Source organism: Coregonus clupeaformis, chromosome 16 (genome assembly GCF_020615455.1).
Source record: "Coregonus clupeaformis isolate EN_2021a chromosome 16, ASM2061545v1, whole genome shotgun sequence".
NCBI lineage: Eukaryota > Metazoa > Chordata > Actinopteri > Salmoniformes > Salmonidae > Coregonus > Coregonus clupeaformis.
The window spans coordinates 32,470,113-32,494,507 of record NC_059207.1 but is presented as its reverse complement, the minus strand read 5'-3'; the positions used below and the strand labels follow the sequence as shown (position 1 = coordinate 32,494,507).

At 44.9% G+C, this 24,395-nt stretch overlaps 1 protein-coding gene across 1 annotated transcript in view; it reads left to right on the top strand.

Moving 5' to 3' along the window:
- Positions 1 to 24,395, top strand: part of LOC121584878 (phosphatidylinositol 4,5-bisphosphate 5-phosphatase A-like) — a 43,054-nt gene that overhangs the window by 8,356 nt on the left and 10,303 nt on the right. The window contains exons 2-4 of the mRNA XM_041901072.2: positions 13,696 to 14,251; positions 18,582 to 18,689; positions 21,693 to 21,801. Coding sequence (XP_041757006.1) covers positions 13,710 to 14,251; positions 18,582 to 18,689; positions 21,693 to 21,801 — 759 coding nt within the window. The 5' untranslated portion in view covers positions 13,696 to 13,709. The remainder of the gene's footprint in view (positions 1 to 13,695; positions 14,252 to 18,581; positions 18,690 to 21,692; positions 21,802 to 24,395) is intronic.

The following is a 24,395-nucleotide window of genomic DNA, read 5'->3' as shown; positions in this document are numbered from 1 at the left end:
ACCCAGTCAGCAAAGTGTTGTGCTGCTGGCAACAATTTAATTACACTTTTATTTGCCAACGTTTACTGACACCGGCCATATTCAACGGGTGTTGAGCGTTCGTAAATTTGTCAGTTATTCTGCGCTCTGGCACACTCAGACGAGAGTGCTCTGAAATCGGAGTAGATAGCCAGACCGAAATTACCAGCTACGTCTATCGACAGTTGTCGCAGTGACATCATAAACATTCTATTGAAATAGTTACTTTCATAGTGGAGTCTTTTGTTTAGACATGTAGCTAGCTAAACAATGAACCATAATCACAACTCATTACATTTGACTCATTTAGCAGACGCTCTTATCCAGAGCGACTTACAGTTAGAGAGTGCATACATTATTTTTTTTATACTGGCCCCACGTGGGAATCGAACCCACAACCCTGGCGTTGCAAACGCCATGCTCTACCAACTGAGCTACATCCCTGCCGGCCATTCCCTCCCCTACCCTGGACGACGCTCGGCCAATTGTGCGCCGCCCCATGGGTCTCCCGGTCGCGGCCGGCTACGACAGAGCCTGGATTCGAACCAGGATCTCTAATGGCACAGCTAGCACTGCGATGCAGTGCCTTAGACCACTGCGCCACTCGGGCGCATTACTACCCAGCATGAATTTGCAGGTAGCTAACCAACCAGGTTCAATGTTAGCTATCTAACATTAGGCTATAACTAGCAATGAAAATGGCTCTGAAATATGAATAATATTATTACACAGATCATACACGTAACGTTAGCTACCTAGCCAGCCAGCTAACTTTAGCTAGCTAGCCAGCCAGCTAACATTAGCTAGGTAGCTAACAGTACACTTTAACTTGAAATGAAAATGACTTTCTGACAAAATTAGATACGTGTAATATCTGAAAATGTACAGTGGGGAAAAAAGTATTTAGTCAGCCACCAATTGTGCAAGTTCTCCCACTTAAAAAGATGAGAGAGGCCTGTAATTTTCATCATAGGTACACGTCAACTATGACAGACAAATTGAGAATTTTTTTCTCCAGAAAATCACATTGTAGGATTTTTTATGAATTTATTTGCAAATTATGGTGGAAAATAAGTATTTGGTCACCTACAAACAAGCAAGATTTCTGGCTCTCACAGACCTGTAACTTCTTCTTTAAGAGGCTCATCTGTCCTCCACTCGTTACCTGTATTAATGGCACCTGTTTGAAGTTGTTATCAGTATAAAAGACACCTGTCCACAACCTCAAACAGTCACACTCCAAACTCCACTATGGCCAAGACCAAAGAGCTGTCAAAGGACACCAGAAACAAAATTGTAGACCTGCACCAGGCTGGGAAGACTGAATCTGCAATAGGTAAGCAGCTTGGTTTGAAGAAATCAACTGTGGGAGCAATTATTAGGAAATGGAAGACATACAAGACCACTGATAATCTCCCTCGATCTGGGGCTCCCCGCAAGATCTCACCCCGTGAGCAAAAATCCCAGAACCACACGGGGGGACCTAGTGAATGACCTGCAGAGAGCTGGGACCAAAGTAACAAAGCCTACCATCAGTAACACACTACGCCGCCAGGGACTCAAATCCTGCAGTGCCAGACGTGTCCCCCTGCTTAAGCCAGTACATGTCCAGGCCCGTCTGAAGTTTGCTAGAGTGCATTTGGTTGATCCAGAAGAGGATTGGGAGAATGTCATATGGTCAGATGAAACCAAAATATAACTTTTTGGTAAAAACTCAACTCGTCGTGTTTGGAGGACAAAGAATGCTGAATTGCATCCAAAGAACACCATACCTACTGTGAAGCATGGGGGTGGTAACATCATGCTTTGGGGCTGTTTTTCTGCAAAGGGACCAGGACGACTGATCCTTGTAAAGGAAAGAATGAATGGGGCCATGTATCGTGAGATTTTGAGTGAAAACCTCCTTCCATCAGCAAGGGCATTGAAGATGAAACGTGGCTGGGTCTTCCAGCATGACAATGATCCCAAACACACCGCCCGGTCAATGAAGGAGTGGCTTCGTAAGAAGCATTTCAAGGTCCTGGAGTGGCCTAGCCAGTCTCCAGATCTCAACCCCATAGAAAATCTTTGGAGGGAGTTGAAAGTCCGTGTTGCCCAGCGACAGCCCCAAAACATCACTGCTATAGAGGAGATCTGCATGGAGGAATGGGCCAAAATACCAGCAACAGTGTGTGAAAACCTTGTGAAGACTTACAGAAAACATTTGACCTGTGTCATTGCCAACAAAGGGTATATAACAAAGTATTGAGAAACTTTTGTTATTGACCAAATACTTATTTTCCACCATAATTTGCAAATAAATTCATTAAAAATCCAACAATGTGATTTTCTGGAAAAAAAATTCTCATTTTGTCTGTCATAGTTGACGTGTACCTATGATGAAAATTACAGGCCTCTCTCATCTTTTTAAGTGGGAGAACTTGCACAATTGGTGGCTGACTAAATACTTTTTTTCCCCACTGTAGCTAGCTAGACTCTCTTACCCGTATACATGGATGGACGCTTCTCCTTCTCTGTCACGGATGCCATGGTTGCCCTTAGTTTGAAAATGTAATCCGGAGCCTTCTGTGTGTTCTCTTTTCGACTAGCATGCTATTCTAAATTGAAGGTCAGAATATGCATAGAGAGAAAAGTGCATAAAAAGGGGCTTTCCATTTCCGCAGGCTTAACTCTGGTCGGAATTCCCCCTAAGGGGCCGTTTCAGATTTAGGACATTTACGTCTTTCCCAAGCATGCCTTTCCTAAGCACATCTCAGTATTTGGTATTCAGACTTACCTTATTCAGTCGCGGAACGCGTTCTGCAGGTGTGGCTACCTTGAACGCTCAGAATAAATGTAAACCTTCCCACTTGATGACCAACAGATTTTTTTCATGGAGTTTTCATTCAATAGGGTTTTCAGTAAATGTATCTTAAGCCATCACTTTAAATAGGGTGTATTTTTCTGTTGTAAATCTTGTCGATAGACTCACTAGAATATTTTGAGAGAACAGGTTCAGAATATGAAAGAAATGAAAGAAAGCCATCTAAATATATGCATATTCATCTCCGTTTCAGCACCAATTGGTAGATTTAAAAATACTCTGATCTTGTAGATTATTTAGGGTTAGGAAAGTATTTCTGAATCATACAAAACAGGTTTGTAGAGCCTTGACACACTAAATACACTGCTCCAAAAAATTAAGGGAACACTAAAATAACACATCCTAGATCTGAATGAATGAAATAATCTTATTAAATACTTTTTTCTTTACATAGTTGAATGTGCTGACAACAAAATCACACAAAAATTATCAATGGAAATCAAATTTATCAACCCATGGGGGTCTGGATTTGGAGTCACCCTCAAAATTAAAGTGGAAAACCACACTACAGGCTGATCCAACTTTGATGTAATGTCCTTAAAACAAGTCAAAATGAGGCTCAGTAGTGTGTGTGGCCTCCACGTTCCTGTATGACCTCCCTACAACGCCTGAGCATGCTCCTGATGAGGTGGCGGATGGTCTCCTGAGGGATCTCCTCCCAGACCTGGACTAAAGCATCCGCCAACTCCTGAACAGTCTGTGGTGCAACGTGGCGTTGGTGGATGGAGCGAGACATGATGTCCCAGATGTGCTCAATTGGATTCAGGTCTGGGGAACGGGCGGGCCAGTCCATAGCATCAATGCCTTCCTCTTGCAGGAACTGCTGACACACTCCAGCCACATGAGGTCTAGCATTGTCTTGCATTAGGAGGAACCCAGGGCCAACCGCACCAGCATATGGTCTCACAAGGGGTCTGAGGATCTCATCTCAGTACCAAATGGCAGTCAGGCTACCTCTGGCGAGCACATGGAGGGCTGTGCGGCCCCCCAAAGAAATGCCACCCCACACCATGACTGACCCACCGCCAAGCCGGTCATGCTGGAGGATGTTGCAGGCAGCAGAACGTTCTCCACGGCGTCTCCAGACTCTGTCACGTCTGTCACGTGCTCAGTGTGAACCTGCTTTCATCTGTGAAGAGCACAGGGGCGCCAGTGGCGAATTTGCCAATCTTGGTGTTCTCTGGCAAATGCCAAAGCGTTCTGCACGGTGTTGGGCTGTAAGCACAACCCCCCACCTGTGGACGTCGGGCCCTCATACCACCCTCATGGAGTCTGTTTCTGACCGTTTGTGCAGACACATGCACATTTGTGGCCTGCTGGAGGTCATTTTGCAGGGCTCTGGCAGTGCTCCTCCTGCTCCTCCTTGCACAAAGGCGGAGGTAGCAGTCCTGCTGCTGGGTTGTTGCCCTCCTACGGCCTCCTCCACGTCTCCTGATGTACTGGCCTGTCTCCTGGTAGCGCCTCCATGCTCTGGACACTACGCTGACAGACACAGCAAACCTTCTTGCCACAGCTCGCATTGATGTGCCATCCTGGATGAGCTGCACTACCTGAGCCACTTGTGTGGGTTGTAGACTCCGTCTCATGCTACCACTAGAGTGAAAGCACCGCCAGCATTCAAAAGTGACCAAAACATCAGCCAGGAAGCATAGGAACTGAGAAGTGGTCTGTGGTCACCACCTGCAAAACCAGTCCTTTATTGGGGGTGTCTTGCTAATTGCCTATAATTTCCACCTGTTGTCTATTCCATTTGCACAACAGCATGTGAAATGTATTGTCAATCAGTGTTGCTTCCTAAGTGGACAGTTTGATTTCACAGAAGTGTGATTGACTTGGAGTTACATTGTGTTGTTTAAGTGTTCCCTTTATTTTTTTGAGCAGTGTATATTGATTAATCAAAAATACTGTGGTTTTATTAATCCTGAAAGTTGCCACATTCAGTTCTTCAACTCACGGTAATGTTGGAAGATCAGTGTACAAACGTGTAGAATTATAATAGGGAGAATAGTGTACAATAGTAGGCTATACCCTCATCAATTGCCTGCATTAACCATGGAACTGTGTGATGACACAGCCAAGTATTGCGCCATTTGTTGGGTTCAAACTGTTATGGCTTGGTCAGCGCTCCGCTCCATAACGATTTAATTAGCCTACATGTCACTAATGATCCTCAGCAACAACCACATGGCCGTGACAGCGTTTACAGAGGAAGCAAATGAAGGTAAACGAAACAATATCATTAAATGGAATGATAATGTAGTCTATACCAACTGAAGGGAACTAACAGTAAATTGGCAGTTGAATACGTATGGTTAGTAGGCCTACTGACGGTCGATACTGATAGTGGCTAATATTTAACATGATAGAAATAGGAAACAGAGAAAGTCAGGGTAGCCTATAATTAAGACATTCGAGAGCGCCCATCCCTGCAAGTTAAAAGGCCGTACAATTTAAATTCTGCATAATGGCACAGCATTTCATAAACGTTACTGTGGGAAAGTTGATGTGTTGATATGCTTCAGTTTGCTGCCATTAAGCATTTCACATTTGCTGCCATTTCACGATTATAAGGTAAAATAGATCTAAAACAAGTGCCATTTATATTTACAATTCCCTTATCCAAACTGATGACTCATTTACATAGCTCTTATCAAGTTGTAAATTACAGTGCATGGAGAATGGTGTTATTTCTAGTGAAAAAAGTAGGCCTAGATGCCTTTTCCACTTGGAACCGATAGGTTCTCTAGACCTTATTCATCGTTTCCTCGCGCGTAAAGCTGGTGGAATATTTAGGTAATTACGTCAAGGTCAGAATACGGCGTATCTGTAGACACACCTCCGCCACATCTTCATTTATTCGATCACCCCAAACGAATAGCTGATGAATACCATGCTATTCTCATGCTTAAGTTCAAGGTCAGAATACGCGTAGAGAGAAAAGTGCATAAAAAGTGAATTAGGTTTAATTTACATGTGCTTAACTCGGGTCGGAATTCCCCCATGTGAATTTGTCCAAATACTTATGACACCTTCAAATGGGGGGACTAGATACGTTAAGAGCTTTCATTTCCAAACGGTAAAACAGATATGTATCGAAAAGCCTCAAATAAATGGCAACATTCTGGACTGTTGCCTCATGAAAATGTTGCTCTCAAATCCAAAATGCTGGAATATAGAGTTTTAGCTTCACTGTCCAAATAAATACGTAGGGGAGTGTAGGTATAAAATACCATTCCTTTAGTTGTTAGTCAGTGTGATTGCATTTTTCCTAAATAATGTTCTCCATTTCATATTTCCTTACTTTCTGTATTGCTCACTATCAGTCCTACTACCACTACCTCACCTATACTCCCTTTTCAGTCATCCATCATTTCTTTCCAGACCTCATCCCCCCATTCCTCCATTGGCAGCTGATAGTTATCTCTAGCTGTATGTGACAGCGGCCATCCGGACTATGACACGTTGACGTCACAGATAGTGACTGTGAGGGGGTTGGCTGAGAGGGACAATACAGCTCATGTCAGCCAGCCGAGTGAACAGCACAAGTGTCACCTTAGCATGGAGAGAGACTGAGAGGCAGAGGAAGAGCGTAGGGTCATTTTAGGTATAGAATTAGATAGACAGAGAAAATGACAGGCAAGAGGCAAAATAGAGGAGAATAAATAAGAGAGGAACAGTGTGTGTGAGATGGAGACGAACAATGACGGCAGAGGAGACGATGGAGAGAAAATGGAAGATAAGGAGTCGAAAGAGAAGGGGATTAAGGCATGGAGAATGAGATAGGACCAGAGACGATATGTGAACAAATGGGAAAGGAACAAACAGGAGATAGGCTACTGTATATGCACGGTTGAGAGACATAGGATGTTGTCATCGTAGGTATAGTCTAGCCTGCCTGACTCTCATCCCCAGTCAGCGCTGCTCGTTTTGTACCCACCCTCTCCCATGTGTGACGAATCACCAGCCACCCTCCTCCCCATTCCTCCACAAAAACACCATACATGGACTATAGGCATGTGCCCAGGGACCAGGCTATTGGTCCACATAAAAAACACTATGTTACCATGCATGTACAGCTCAGGGGGACATGTCACATAACTTGAACTGACCTCCATGGAGCTGTAGCTCCAATATCAGCTCTCTGCATCAAGGTCACGACCCTGACTCCAGAAGGTCTTGTGACATATTTCAAGAGCTGATAAGAATTGTCAGAATCACAAAGTATTCACACCCCTTGACTTTTTCACATTTTGTTGTGTTACAAAGTGGGATTAAAATGGATTGAATTGTAATTTTCTGTCAACGATGTACACAATATACTCTGTAATGTCAAAGTGGGAGAATTATACATACACTACTAGTCAAAAGTTTTAGAACACCTACTCATTCAAGGGTTTTTCTTTATTTTTACTATTTTCTACATTGTAGAATAATAGTGAAGACATCAAAACTATGAAATAACACACATGTGTCACGATCGTTACAGGATGAAGCGGACCAAGGCGCAGCGTGATAGGCGTACATACTTTATTTGTGTACAACACGAACCAAAACAAACGATACGTGAAGTCCTAGGTAAATAACACCAAAACAAACCTTCCGGAACAAGATCCCACAATAAACATGTGCCAACAGGCTGCCTAAGTATGGTCCCCAATCAGAGACAACAAGCTACAGCTGCCTCTGATTGGGAACCACCCTGGCCAACATAGAAATACACGAACTAGAACACAACATAGAAAATAACACATAGAAAATCCACACCCTGGCTCAACATATAAGAGTCCTCAGAGCCAGGGCGTGACAGTACCCCCCCCCCCCAAAGGCCCGCGCCAACCAAACACAAGAGGGTAGGGGCCGGGTGGGCATTCCGCCTCGGAGGCGGATCCGGCTCCGGGCGTGACCACCACTCTCTCTCTACCCCCCCGTAGCGCCCCTGGTCTGGTCTGGCCCCGCTGGCCGGAGCTGGACTGGACATCGGTGGAGCGGATTGCTCTGGCTCCGGTGTGGAGCAGCTGACCGGTGCCAGACCAGGCACCGGTGGAACAGGCATGGACCGTGCCGGACTGACGACGCGCACCACTGGCTTGGTGCGGGGAGCAGGAACGGGCCGGACCGGGCTGACGACGCGCACCACTGGCTTGGTGCGGGGAGCAGGAACGGGCCGGACCGGGCTGACGACGCGCACCACTGGCTTGGTGCGGGGAGCAGGAACGGCCGGGCCCGGCTGGCGACGCGCACCACTGGCTTGGTGCGGGAGCAGGAACGGGCCGGACTGGGCTGGCGACGCGCACCACTGGCTTGGTGCGGGGAGCAGGAACGGGCCGGACCGGGCTGGCGACGCGCACCACTGGCTTGGTGCGGGGAGCAGGAACGGGCCGGACCGGTTGACGACGCCGCACCACTGGCTTGGTGCGGGAGCAGGAACAGGCCGGACCGGGCTGGCGACGTGCACCACTGGTTTGGTGCGAGAGACAGGAACAGGCCGGACCGGGCTGGCGACGCCGCACCACAGGCTTGGTGCGAGGGACAGGAACAGGCTGGACCGGGCTGACGACGCGCACCACTGGCTTGGTGCGGGGAGCAGGAACAGGCCGGACCGGGCTGGCGACGCGCACCACAGGCTTGGTGCGAGGGACAGGAACAGGCCGGACCGGGCTGACGACGCGCACCACTGGCTTGGTGCGGGGAGCAGGAACGGGCCGGACCGGGCTGGCGACGCGCACCACAGGCTTGGTACGAGGGACAGGAACAGGCCGGGCTGGACTGTGGAGACGGACTGGAGATCTGGAACGGAGAGCTGACACAACCCGTCCTGGCTGAATGCCTATTTCCACACACTCTGTGTTTCTCCTCTCTTGCCAGGGCCTGTACCTTTGCCCAGGGCCCTCTGCCCGCGAATATGTCCTCCCAATACCACCATTCGCCCACCTGGGACATCGCCAACTCCTCCTGCTTGGCACGCTGCTTGGTCCTTTTATGGTGGGATCTTCTGTCACGATCGTTACAGGATGAAGCGGACCAAGGCGCAGCGTGATAGGCGTACATACTTTATTTCTGTACAACACGAACCAAAACAAACGATACGTGAAGTCCTAGGTAAATAACACCAAAACAAACCTTCCGGAACAAGATCCCACAATAAACATGTGCCAACAGGCTGCCTAAGTGTGGTACCCAATCAGAGACAACAAGCTACAGCTGCCTCTGATTGGGAACCACCCTGGCCAACATAGAAATACACGAACTAGAACACAACATAGAAAATAACACATAGACAATCCACACCCTGTCTCAACATATAAGTCCCCAGAGCCAGGGCGTGACAATATGGAATCATGTAGTAACCAAAAAAGTGTTAAACAAATCAAAATATACTTCATATTTGAGATTCTTCTAATTGTAAGGTTCTGTATTTATTTTCTTAGTTCACCTTGTGTTCTTGAACGTAGTCCTGTTTCTTTGTGTTCTTGAACATAGCCCTGTCTTTCATTTTTGTTCATTGTTTTCACCTGTGTTTGTTACTCACCTGGTCTCATTAGCTCCTTATTTAGTTCAGTTCATTCTGTTTGTGCCTTGTGAAGTATTGTTCGTCTTGACTCAACTAAGCCTTTTCCTAGCTCGTTTGTGAGTACCAGTTATAGCCTTCAGTCCTAGTTTTGATTCACCTACCTGTTTGCCTACCTGTGTATGTCTATTGCCTGCCTGTGACCACGATCCCTGCCTTCTGCGAAGGCGAAATAAACACCTGCGGCGCTCTGCGCGTGAATCTACACCTTTTTCTCCCTGAATCTTCATTACACAAATAGCCACCCTTTGCCTTGATGACAGCTTTGCACAGTCTTGGCATTCTGTCAACCAGTTTCATGAGGTAGTCACCTGGAATGCATTTCAATTAACAGGTGTGCCTTCTTAAAAGTTAATTTGTGGAATTTCTTTCCTTCTTAATGCGTTTGAGCCAATCAGTTGTGTTGTGTTGTGACAAGGTATACAGAAGATAACCCTATTTGGTAAAAGACCAAGTCCATATTATGTCAAGAACAGCTCAAATAAGCAAAGAGAAACGACAGTCCATCATTACTTTAAGACGTGAAGGTCAGTCAATACGGAACATTTCAAGAACTTTGAAAGTTTCTTCAAGTGCAGTCTCAAAAACCATGAAGGCTATGATGAAACTGGCTCTCATGAGGACCGCAACAGGAATGGAAGACCCAGAGTTACCTCTGCTGCAGAGGATAAGTTCAATAGAGTTACCAGCCTCAGAAATTGCAGCCCAAATAAATGTTTCACAGAGTTCAAGTAACAGACACATATCAACTGTTCAGAGGAGACTGTGTGAATCAGGCCTTCATGGTCGAATTGCTGCAAAGAAACCACTACTAAAGGACACCAATAAGAAGAAGAGACTTGCTTGGGCCAAGAAACATGAGCAATGGACATTAGACCGGTGGAAACTGTCCTTTGGTCTAGAGTCCAAATTGGAGATTTTTGGTTCCAACCGCCTTGTCCTTGTGAGACGCGGTGTGGGTGAACGGAGGATCTCTGCATGTGTATTTCCCACCGTTAAGCATGGAGGAGGAGGTGTTATGGTGTGGGGGTGCTTTGCTGGTGACACTGTCTGTGATTTATTTAGAATTCAAGGCACACTTAACCAGCATGGCTACCACAGCATTCTCACGCGATATGGCATCCCATCTGGTTTGGGCTTAGTGGGACTATCATTTGTTTTTAAACAGGACAATGACCCAACACACCTCAAGGCTGTGTAAGGGCTATTTTACCAAGAAGGAGAGTGATGGAGTGCTGCATCAGATGACCTGGCCTCCACAATCCCCCAACCTCAACCAAATTGAGATGGTTTGGGATGAGTCGGACCGCAGAGTGAAGGAAAAGCAGCCAACAAGTGCTCAGCATATGTGGGAACTCCTTCAAGACTGTTGGAAAACTATTCCAGGTGAAGCTGGTTGAGAGAATGCAAAGAGTGTGCAAAGCTGTCATCAAGGCAAAGGGTGGCTATTTGACAAATCTCAAATATAAAATATATTTTGATTTGTTTAACACTTTTTTAATTACTACATGATTCCATATGTGTTATTTCATAGTTTTGATGTCTTCACTATTTGTAACGATCCCGGCAGTCTGAGTCGGGTCCTGTCTGTGGACTAGTTTTCTGCTCGTGATCTCCAGTTTCCCGAGGGTTCTGGAACGCTCCCTGCCTGGTTGCCGGGCAACGTCGCTAGGCGGGAGCTCTCTTGATTTCCGCACCTGCATCCCATCAGCAATCTGCACACCTGGTCCTGATCATCACCCTTCTTAGGCTCTGGCCTAACATCCATTCCCTGCCGGATCGTTAGCCATGAACAGTAGGTTTACCAGAGTATCAGTCTTAGAGCTTCTAGCGTTAGTTTTGTTGTTTTGCACCTTGTTGGTTTGTTGTTTACTTACCTCCGTTTTGTTCCATCTGCAGTCACTCGTCCGGAACCTTCATCCAACCTCTGCCTGGTGGTCGGCGGCTGCCGAGCCATGATTGGATCAACCACTGCACCCCCAACAACTAATCAACGCCGCCCGCTCTGTTCCCTGGATTATTCAGCATCACTCTTGAATTTGTAAATAAACACTCACCTTCGTTTCAACTTACCTTGTCCTGGTCTGCTTCTGGGTTCTGGCTTTGTAACTCGTGACACTATTATTCTAAAATGTAGAAAATAGTAAAAATAAAGAAAAACCCTTGAATGAGTAGGTGCTCTAAAACTTTTGACCAGTAGTGTATATATATATTTGTTTGAATGAATGGAAAATATAACACTAATATATCTTAATTAGATATGTATTCAATCCCCTGACTCAATATATGTTAGAATCACCTTTCTGGGTAAGTCTCTAAGAGCTTTGCATACCTGGATTGTAAATTATTTACCCATTATTTTATTTTTTTATTCTTCAAGCTCTGTCAAGTTGGTTGTTGATCATTGCTAGACAGCCATATTCAAGTCTTGCCATAGATTTTCAAAAAGTCAAAACTGTAACTAGGCCACTCAGGAACATTCAATGTCATCTTGGTAAGCAACTCCAGTGTATATTTGGCCTTGTGTTTTAGGTAATTGTACTTTCTTTGCAGTATTACTTTAGTGCCTTATTGCAAACATGGATTTGCCCCAAACATAACGCTTTGTATTCAGGACAAAGTTAAATTCTTTGCAGTTTTACTTTAGTGCCTTATTGCAAACAGGATGCATGTTTTGGAATATTTGTATTCTGTACAGGCTTCCTTCTTTTCACTCTGTCATTAATGTTAGTATTGTGGTGTAACTACAATGTTTTTGATCCATCCTCAGTTATCTCCTATCACAGCCATTAAACTGCAACTGTTTTAAAATCACCATTGGCCTCATGGTGAAATCCCTAAGCGGTTTCCTTCCTCTCCAGCAACTGAGTTACGAAGGGTGCCTGTATCTCTGTAGTGACTGGGTGTATTGATACACCATCCAAAGTGTAATTAATAACGGCACCATGCTCAAAGGGATATTCAATGTCTGCTTGTTTGTTGTTGTTGACCCATCTACCAATAGGTGCCCTTCTTTGCAAACCATTCAAAAATGTCCCTGGTCTTTGTGGTTTAATCTGTGCTTGAAATTCACTGCTCGACTGAGGGACCTTACATATAATTGTATGTGGGGAGTACAGAGATGGGGTAGTCATTTAAAAATCATGTTAAACACTATTATTGCATGCAACTTATTATGTGACTTGTTAGGCTTGCAATAACAAAAGGTTTGAATACATATTGACTCAAGACATTTCAGCTTTTCATTTTTGATTAATTAGTAAACATTTCTAAAAACATAAATCCACTTTGAAATGATGGGGTATTGTGTGTAAATCCGTGACACAAAATCTAAATTAACACAAAATGTGGAAATAATCAAGAGATGTGAATACTTTCTGAAGGCACTGTAGAACCTAAAAGGGCTCTTCGGTTGTCCCAATAGGAGAACCCTTTGAATAACCCTTTTTGGTTCCAGGTAGAACCCCTTTTCTGTTCTATGAAGAACCCTTTCCACAGAGGGTTCTACATGGAACCCAAAAGGGTCTACCTGGAACCAAAAAGGGTTTATACCTGGAACCAAAAAGGGTTATTCAAAGGGTCAGCTGAAGAACCCTTTTGGAACCCTTTCTTCTAAGAGTGTACTGTTACACTGCACTGGCATTTGCTTTGTGATATAGGTACGGTATAGCGTCAGTACTTTCACATAGACCTTATAGAGGGTGAGGGGATGTTGTGTTGGATGGATGCCCAGCAGTATTGGCAATCAAGAGGTGCCCTCCTTATATCTCCTGGGCTAGTCTGAGAGATGGCGTCTCTCCTCATGTCTCTGTCTCCCAACCACAGTGGTTGAGTTATGTGCATGGGCAGGTGTCCCAGACTGGTCATGAGTCAACTCTCTCAGGCCCAGGGACACTCACAGGCCAGAGGCTGCATCATACTCCACGTGCCCCCCCCTTCCCTCTCTCCCTCTCTCTTAATTACCTGTTTCAGACGCTCTCAGTCGCCCAGGAGAGGGCAGACAGCCAAACACTCAGGGCTGGCATTATGCTGCCAGAGCAGCCTAGGAATGGGGGGAATGTGAACTGCTCAATCACATTAACAGCTGAGTCAATGAGAGCACATGATAACCCGCCCCGCCCCACCCTCACCAGACATTTTGAACTTTTGTCTCCCATTGCTTCTTTAACATCTAGTCTGTCTATACTGTGTGGCACACTCTGATGGAATATGGTGAACATGGCTTTCCCCTGCTATTGTTTTTCAGTGAGTTTCTGGGAGATGGATCCTGACAACAAGAACCAAAGCCAACCTCACGCTGAGAACCCATCTGGACGAGCAGAGGTTTTAACCCCCACTCCAGCAGCACCTCCAGGCACAGAAGCGCCAACCTCTGAACCCTGCGCCTCTGCTCCTGCTCCTCAACCGTCAGTCCCAGCGCGGCCTCGACGGCCTCAGAGGACCCCCAGAGTAGAGGGCTCTGTGGACGTCTGTGAGCCCAAACCTCCAGAGGCCAACCAGGACAGATCCACTCCTGATGCTCCAGCTGGGGCCAGACGTTATAAGCCCTTGCGGCCTGGAGCAACCAAGCCCCCTGGGGGACCTGGTGGGCCTGGGGGGGCCACTGAAACCACTCTGAAGGCTGGCCCTAAAGTCCCAGGCCACCCCCCAGGGGCCCGGAGCCCCATCTCAATGAGGGCAGCCTCAGTGCCCCAGCCACCGTCCTCCAGGCCTATACCTCCCCACCTCAACCCTCATGCCCAGAGGGCCTTCTCTGTGTCGGGCACCGCGGACACTCAGGCCCAGGTGGTAGAAGACTTCAGGTGAGCTCCAGGCTCTGTGTGTTATCTGTCCAATCCAGCTTTCACTACCGCATAATCTTTTTTTTAAACATTAACAGAAAACACTTTTGAAGAGCAGGCTTCAGACCTTCAGTGTTGTGGTGGTGACAGTCATTTTTCAATATATAGCCTTACACACAATAGTAAAGGCTGCAGTGGCATGTATCCAACTAAACTTTTACTGGGGTGTAGTTTCCCATTAACAAAGTGAAAGTGGCAGTAAACTGATTAATTCTTCGTGGGTAGCTAGCTAATAATTATTTGTGGCTAGCTAGCTAGCCAGTTAGTCCTATTGATTTACCCATTCACTGAACCTTCCTTCTAGCCAGGAAAATGGCAATAGAGACAACAAAATATATACACAAGGCAAATGTTTCACTTCATAATTATCAGCTAGCTATATGTGAATCGTGATAATGTAGCTAACCAGTTAGTATAACAGGCAAAAATTACCTAAAACCAATGTTATCCAAGGTAGATGTCAATTCTTTGTGGGTAGCTAGCTAACCATTCTTCGTGGCTATCTGGCTAGCTAACAGTAGTAGCTAGCCAGTTAGCTCTATTGACTTACTATGAGCTTGTGACCTACGCACACTACAATGGGTATTGTAGGCAGGTAACCATGCCACAATTAACACAGCATGTATTTATTAATGTATCAAGATAAAATATTGTAGTCAGGCAGTGCATTCGGAAAGTATTCAGACCCCTTCCCCTTTTCCACATTATGTTACATTTTACATTTTAGTCATTTAGCAGACGCTCTTATCCAGAGCGACTTACAGTTAGTGAGTGCATACATTTTTTCTTATTCTAAAATGGATTACATGTATTTATTTCCTCATCAATCTACACCCAATACCCCATCATGACAAAGTGAAAACAGGTTTTTAGAAATGTTTTCTAATTTATAAAAAACAAAAACAGAAATACCTTATTTTCATAAGTATTCAGACCCTTTGCTATGAGACTTGAAATTGAGCTCAGGTGCATCCAGTCCACCTGTGGTAAATTCAATTGATTGGACATGATTTGGAAAGGCACACACCTGTCTATATAAGGACCCACAGTTAACAGTGCATGTCAGAGCAAAAACCAAGTCATGAGGTTGAAGGAATTGGCCGTAGGGCTCCGAGACAGGATTGTGTCGAGGCACAGATTTGGGGAAGGGTACCAAAAAATGTCTGCAGCATTGAAGGTCTCCAAGAACACAGTGGCCTCCATCATTCTTAAATGGAAGAAGTTTGGAACCACCAAGACTCTTCCTAGAGCTGGCTGCCTGACCAAACTGAGCAACCGGGGGAGAAGGGCCTTGGTCAGGGAGATAACCAAGAACCCGATGGTCACTCTGACAGAGCTCCAGAGTTCTTCTGTGGAGATGGGAGAATATTCCAGAAGGACAACCATCTCTTCAGCACTCCACCAATCAGGCCATTATGGTAGAGTGGCCAGACGGAAGCCACTCCTCAGTAAAAGGCACAGGATAGCCCGTTTGGAGTTTGCCAAAAGGCACCTAAAGGACTCTCAGACCATGAGAAACAACATTCTTTAGTTGGATGAAACCAATATTGAAGTCTTTGGCCTGAATGCCAAGCGTCACGTCTGGAGGAAACCTGGCACCATCCCTACGGTGAAGCATGTTGGTGGCAGCATCATGCTGTGGGGATGTTTTTCAGCGGCAGGGACTGGGAGACTAGTCAGGATCGACGGAAAGATGAACGGAACAAAGTACAGAGAGATCCTTGATGAAATCCGGCTCCAGAGTGCTCAGGACCTCAGACTGGGGCGAAGGTTCACCTTCCAACAGGACAACGACCCTAAGCACACAGCCAAGACAATGCAGGAGTGGCTTCGGGCCAAGTCTCTGAATGTCCTTGAGTGGCCCAGCCAGAGCCCGGACTTGAACCCGATCGAACATCTCTGCAGCGACGCTCCCCATCCAACCTGACAAAGCTTGAGAGGATCTGCAGAGAAGAATGGTAGAAACTCCTCAAATACAGGTATGCCAAGCTCGTAGCGTCATACCCAAGAAGACTCGAGGCTGTAATCGCTGCCAAAGGTGCTTCAACAAAGTACTGAGTAAAGGGTCTGAATACTTATGTAAATGTATCTTTCAGTTTATTTTTATTTTTATACAGTACCAGTCAAAATGTTGGACACACCTACATTGTAGAATAATAGTGAAGACATCAAAACTATGAAATAGCACATATGGAATCATGTAGTAACCAAAAATAACTTTGAGAGTTTCTTCAAGTGCAGTCGCAAAAACCATCAAGCGCTATGATGAAACTGGCTCTCATGAGGACCGCCACAGGAAACGAAGACCCAGAGTTACCTCTGCTGCAGAGGATAAGTTCATTAGAATAACTGGACGTCAAATTGCAGCCCAAATAAATGCTTCACAGAGTTCAAGTAACAGACACATCGCAACATCAACTGTTCAGAAGAGACTGCGTGAATCAGGCCTTCATGGTCGAATTGCTGCAAAGAAACCACTACTAAAGGACACCAATAATACGAAGAGACTTGCTTGGGCCAAGAAACAGAAGCAATGGACATTTGACCGGTGGAATTCTGTCCTTTGGTCTGATGAGTCCATATTTGAGATGTATGTTTCCAACCTACTCTTTGTGAGACGCAGAGTAGGTGAACGGATGATCTCCGCATGTGTGGTTCCCACCGTGAAGCATGGAGGAGGAGGTGTGATGGTGTGGGGGTGCTTTACCGGTGACACTGTCGGTGATGTATTTAGAATTCAAGGCACACTTAACCAGCATGGCTACCACAGCATTCTGCAGCGATACGCCATCCCATCCCATTTGTTTTTCAACAGGACAATGACCCAAAACACACCTCCAGGCTGTGTAAGGGCTATTTGACCAAGAAGGAGAGTGATGGAGTGCTGCATCAGATGACCTGGCCTCCACAATCACCCGACCTCAACCCAATTGAGATGGTTTGGGATGAGTTGGACCACAGAGTGAAGGAAAAGCAGCCAACAAGTGCTCAGCATATGTGGGAACTACAAAACTGTTGGAAAAGCATTCCAGGTGAAGCTGGTTGAGAGAATGCCAAGAGTGTGCAAATAATAATAATAATATGCCACTTAGCAGACGCTTTTATCCAAAGTGACTTACAGTCATGCGTGCATACATTTTTGTGTATGGGTGGTCCCGGGGATCGAACCCACTACCCTGGCGTTACAAGCGCCGTGCTCTACCAGCTGAGCTACAGAGGACCAAAGCTGTCATCAAGGCAAATGGTGGCTACTTTGAAAAATATAAAATATATTTTGATTTGTTTAACACTTTTTTGGTTACTACACGATTCCATATGTGTTATTTCATAGTTTTTATGTCTTCACTATTATTCTACAATGTAGAAAATAGTCAAAATAAAGAAAAACCCTTGAATGAGTAGGTGTGTCCAAACTTTTGACTGGTACTGTACATTTGAAACAAATTCTAAAAACCGTTTTTTCCTTTGTCATTATGGGGTATTGTGCGTAGATTGATGAGGGGAAAAAACAATTTAATCAATTTTAGAATAAGGCTGTGACATAACAAAATGGGGAAAAAGTCAAGGGGTCTGAATACTTTCCGAATGCACTGTATGAGTTGTGAATAGGCAGTCAGAGTGTATTTTCGAAGTCGGAGTGTATTTTCTCTTACTTTAGCTCAAATAATTATCTGTTGATTCAAGAAAAATGTCTTACTTTTTTACGTGGTTGCGTCATATTTCTTTGCATACTTTCCGTTGAAGCTTGCACCGATGCATGCTTCACAATATGTACAAACGGAGTACGCATTCGAGAAGTGCCCTCCGTGCCCCGTTTCGCATACTTTGATTTGGACTCATTCTCTGACCCTCCTGTGCTCCAATTTGTGTGCTTGGAGCACAGTAGTATGCATGTTGAGAAACACCCGTCTTTGCCACTGAAACTATGAAATTGAGAGGCTATAACAGTCAGCAGTCCCACTCTGTGTTGCTTGTGTGTTATTTTCTACTCACAGCACAGACCCAGTGTCCCAGAGGCTTTGTCAGAGATCTCTGCTAACCTCTCTCATTAATGTTGCTAATTAAGCTAATGGAGAGAGTGGATACTCAGAGAATCAATGGAATTATATCAGAGAAAGACTTTGTATGTACTGTATGTTAAATGCGTAAGGATGTGCCCTCCCAAGTCCTGAAATATTATTTGTAATTAAATGGTCTGCAGTTCATTAAGAATCTGTTGCCTAATTATTTGGTTACGGGTTGAACCAAGCTTCTATTGATTGCGAGATTCTGTGTTCCTGCTCTCTGATAGGGTGCACATAATCACATGGAATGTGGGCGGTGCCATGCCGCCGGATGACATCACTGCTCTGCTGGGATTACACATTGGGGATGGAAACACAGACATGTATATCATTGGGTGAGCTTTTCCCAGGTGGCAGTCAGCCAACCATCTCCTCATCGCCAAGTATTCCAGAAGACCTCTCTTGTCCCTTATACAGTGGGGGAAAAAAGTATTTAGTCAGCCACCAATTGTGCAAGTTCTCCCACTTAAAAAGATGAGAGAGGCCTGTAATTTTCATCATAGGTACATGTCAACTATGACAGACAAATTGAGAAAAAAAATCCAGAAAATCACATTGTAGGATTTTTAATGAATTTATTTGCAAATTATGGTGGAAAATAAGTATTTGGTCACCTACAAACAAGCAAGATTTCTGGCTCTCACAGACCTGTAACTTCTTCTTTAAGAGGCTCCTCTGTCCTCCACTCGTTACCTGTATTAATGGCACCTGTTTGAACTTGTTATCAGTATAAAAGACACCTGTCCACAACCTCAAACAGTCACACTCCAAACTCCACTATGGACAAGACCAACGAGCTGTCAAAGGACACCAGAAACAAAATTGTAGACCTGCACCAGGCTGGGAAGACTGAATCTGCAATAGGTAAGCAGCTTGGTTTGAAGAAATCAACTGTGGGAGCAATTATTAGGAAATGGAAGACATACAAGACCACTGATAATCTCCCTCGATCTGGGGCTCCACGCAAGATCTCACCCCGTGGGGTCAAAATGATCACAAGAACGGTGAGCAAAAATCCCAGAACCACACGGGGGGACCTAGTGAATGACCTGCAGAGAGCTGGGACCAAAGTAACAAAGCCTACCATCAGTAACACACTACGCCGCCAGGGACTCAAATCCTGCAGTGCCAGACGTGTCCCCCTGCTTAAGCCAGTACATGTCCAGGCCCGTCTGAAGTTTGCTAGAGTGCATTTGGATGATCCAGAAGAGGATTGGGAGAATGTCATATGGTCAGATGAAACCAAAATATAACATTTTCGTAAAAACTCAACTCGTCGTGTTTGGAGGACAAAGAATGCTGAGTTTCATCCAAAGAATACCATACCTACTGTGAAGCATGGGGGTGGAAACATCATGCTTTGGGGCTGTTTTTCTGCAAAGGGACCAGGACGACTGATCCGTGTAAAGGAAAGAATGAATGGGGCCATGTATCGTGAGATTTTGAGTGAAAACCTCCTTCCATCAGCAAGGGCATTGAAGATGTAACGTGGCTGGGTCTTTCAGCATGACAATGATCCCAAACACACCGCCCGGGCAACGAAGGAGTGGCTTCGTAAGAAGCATTTCAAGGTCCTGGAGTGGCCTAGCCAGTCTCCAGATCTCAACCCCATAGAAAATCTTTGGAGGGGAGTTGAAAGTCCGTGTTGCCCAGCGACAGCCCCAAAACATCACTGCTCTAGAGGAGATCTGCATGGAGGAATGTGCCAAAATACCAGCAACAGTGTGTGAAAACCTTGTGAAGACTTACAGAAAACGTTTGACCTGTGTCATTGCCAACAAAGGGTATATAACAAAGTATTGAGACACTTTTGTTATTGACCAAATACTTATTTTCCACCATAATTTGCAAATAAATTCATAAAAAATCCTACAATGTGATTTTCTGGAAAAAAGTCTCATTTTGTCTGTCATAGTTGACGTGTACCTATGATGACAATTACAGGCCTCTCTCATATTTTTAAGTGGGAGAACTTGCACAATTGGTGACTGACTAAATACTTTTTTCCCCACTGTATCCATCCTCCTTTGATAGACAGTCCCCTAGGTTATGAGAGGTTGGATTTACTGTTAACCTCTACGGGATCGGTGTCCCGTATACCGGACGATTGAGCTAACGTGCGCTAATGTGATTAGCATGACTGTTGTAAGTAAAAGCAAACTTTCCAGGACATAGACATGTCTTATATGGGCAGAAAGCTTAAATTCTTGTTAATCTAACTGCACTTTCCAATTTACAGTAGCTATTACAGTGAAAAAATACCATTCTATTGTTTGAGGAGAATGCACAACAACAAAAAACGTATCACGGCAACTGGTTTGATACATTCACCTCTGAAGGTAAATAATGTACTTACATTCAGTAATCTTGCTCTGATTTGTCATCCTAAGGGTCCCAGAGATAAAATGTAGCATCGTTTTTTTTTGGAGAAAATCCATTTTTATATTAAAATGTAGGAACTGGGTTCTACAGTTTGAACCCCTGCTGTCTCTGGCTCCATACCCAACCCGCCCGGCCATCTAGATGTGTGAAAGTTAGTGTATAAGCTAATGATCCATCATGTATGACATTCCTGGGAGTGTGTAAAGTTACATTTTGTATTACCGTATCATTTTTGTATGTTCTCTATAGTTATGTACTTGAAAATGTATCAATTGACCAATTCGGCACATTTGGGCAGACTTCATACAAAATAGTCCAGTATTGCAACGCTTCACTGGATCAATTTGAAACGTTGCACACACAGTGCTGCCATCTAGTGGCCATAATCTAAATTGCGCCTAATCTGCAATATTATATTGTGGCCTTTCTCTTGCATTTCAAAGATGATAAAAAAGTTTGTATTGTCTTTTACCAGATCTAATGTGTTATAGTCTTCTACATTAGTTTCACATTTCCACAAACTTCAAAGTGTTTCCTTTCAAATGGTATCAATAATATGTATATCCTTGCTTCAGGTTCTAAGCTACAGGCAGTTAGACTTGGGTATCTCATTTTAGGCGAAAATTGAAATAAACAACATTGATCCATCTATCTAGCTCCCTTTAGCTGTGTTTCTGTTTCCCCCTACATATTTATTCTCCATCCATTTCCTTGTTACAGCCCTTTCCCCCTCTCTCTCTCTCTCTCTCTCTCTCTCTCTCCCTCTCCCTCCTCTCTCTCTCTCTCTCTCTCTCTCTCTCCCCCTCTCTCTCTCTCTCTCTCTCTCTCTCTCTCTCTCTCTCTCTCTCTCTCTCTCTCTCTCTCTCTCTCTCTCTCTCTCTCTCTCTCTCTCTCTCTCTCTCTCTCCCCCTATGGCCTCCTTATAATGACTGTGTATGTAACTGCTGCTCTCTCAGGCTACAGGAAGTCAACTCCATGATCAACAAAAGGCTGAAAGACGTTCTCTTCACAGACCAATGGAGTGATGCCTGCATGGAGAGACTCAGCCCCTTCGGATACATACTGGTCAGTAAAGGGTTGACACAGAGACACACGCACACTTATGCACATGCACACTAACACGTACACCACATGGTTGTGGTACACACACAAAAAGATAATTAAATGCAGAGCAAACAAATGGAGCTCATGTTATATGCATTTGTAAAAACTGTTTTGAAATGTAAGTGGAGTGTGAGCCAGTCTCAGGACTCTCTGTGCTCATATCTCTCCCAATGCATGTGATGTCTATAATATGCTAGGGCATAGTGGAGCGTGGGGGCTGACTACAAACAAGCGTGCAGTGTTGGTTTATCTGTTATCTTCCTCTGTCTGCTAGGCTCTCATACAACACTCTATCTCTCTCTCTCTCTCTCTCTCTCTCTCTCTCTCTCTCTCTCTCTCTCTCTCTCTCTCTCTCTCTCTCTCTCTCTCTCTCTCTCTCTCTCTCTCTCTCTCTCTCTCTCTCTCTCTCTCTCTCTCTCTCTCTCTCTCTCTCTCTCTCTCTCTCTCTCTCTCTCACACACACACACACAGCTCTGTGGCTTATCATGAGCCCCTCACCCAATGGCATGTTGCAGCATTCTTGGTTAGGGAACATTTCTCATCCGTTTCCAATGTGCTTATTTATGCTCCATCCATTAAAATGTACTTGTGTGTGTGTGTGTGTGTGTGTGTGTGTGTATTTGAGAGACAGAGAGAGAGACAAAGTAATGGAGAGGAGGGGGCCTGGCCACAGCTGGTGCAGTGTGGTTGGTTGGTGTTTGTTGGCCTGTCAGTGTCTAACACATTGTTTGGGCCAGTTGGAGCTGTAGGGAGAGCGGATGAACCAGCTGCAGAGAGACAGCAGAGAGCTAGACAAGAGAATGTCTCCCAGGGTGCTGGTTTATTTCTGGACTGTGCTCCCTCCATGTTGAGTGAGACTGATGCTGTCCTCTGGCCATCTCATGCCCTGCTTGACTCCAAAATGCTCATGAGAACATTTTATGTGCATTTATTATTTTTTTGTAGTCATTTAGCAGACGCTCTTATCCACATATATATATATATATATATATATATATATATATATATATTCATACTTTGTGTTCACATGCATGCATGGGTAGGCTTATTTGTTAGAATTGAATGTCTGAGTGGTTGTTAGTGTCTGTAGTCTACCTCAGAACTTGAACCATGACAGTATTACGGTAATATCACATTTTATTTGTCACATGCGCGCCGAATACAACAGGTGTAGACCTTACAGTGAAATGCTTACTTACAAGCCCTTAACAAACAATGCATTTTTAAGAAAATAGAATTCAGAAAAGATTTACTAAATAAACTAAAGTAAAAAATACCAAATACAAAAAGTAACACAATAAAATAACAATAATGAGGCTATTTACAGGGGGTACCGGTACCGAGTCAATGTGCGGGGGTACAGGTTAGTCAAGGTAATTTGTACATTTAGGTAGGGATAAAGTGACTATGCATAGATAATAAACAGTGAGTAGCAGCAGTGTAAAAACAAAGGGAGGGGGGGGTCAATGCAACTAGTCCGGGTGGCTATTTGATTAATTGTTCAGCAGTCTTATGGCTTGGGGGTAGAAGCTGCCCCAGTGATGTACTGGGCTGTACGCACTACCCTCTGTAACGCCTTACGATTGGATGCCGAGCAGTTGCCATACCAGGTGTTGATGCAACCTGTCAGGATGCTCTCGATGGTGCAGCTGTATAACTTTTTGAGGATCTGGGGACCCATGCCAAATCTTTTCACTCTCCTGAGGGGGAGAAGGTGTTGTCGTGCCCTCTTCACGACTTTCTTGGTGTGTTTGGACCATGATAGTTTGTTGGTGATGTGGACACCAAGGAACTTGAAACTCTCGACCCGCTCTACTTCAGCCCTTTCGATGTGAATGGGGGCGTGTTCGGCCCTCCTTTTCCTGTAGTCCACGATCATCTCCTTTGTCTTGCTCATGTTGAATGAGAGGTTGTTTTCCTGGCACCACACTGCCAGGTCTCTGACCGCCTCCCTATAGGCTGTTTCATCGTTGTCGGTGATCAGGCCTACCACCGTTGTGTCGTCAGCAAACTTAATGATGGTGTTGGAGTCGTGCTTGGCCACACAGTCGTGGGTGAACAGGGAGTACAGAAGGGGACTAAGCACGCACTCCTGAGGGGCCCCCGTGTTGAGGATCAGTCTGTCTAGTCATGGCATGTTGAACAGACATGAGGTTTCCAAGAATGTCCTGTAACCCAACACCCCCTCTTTCCTCTCCCTAAGGTCACAGTCAGTAATATCCCACTTCCCTCCCCTCTTTCCACTCTCCTCTGCTCTCACAGCCCACTGTCAGACCTGGCAGTCCATTAGACCAATCAGAAGGAATCACTTATAGGGAAGCATATCCTCTATTGTAGCCTGGTCCCAGATCTATTTGTGCTCTTGCCAACTCCATTGCTGTCATTTTGTTTGGCATGGCAATTCCATCATGAGTTGGCAAGAGAGCAGAAACAGACTAGCACCCAGGCTACCTCTATTGATATTTTGGTGGACATATCAAACAATCAAAAATGTAGTTTTTCAGAGACAGATCACAGGAAAAAATAGAAGGAAATAAAGACAAAGCTTGTAAAAG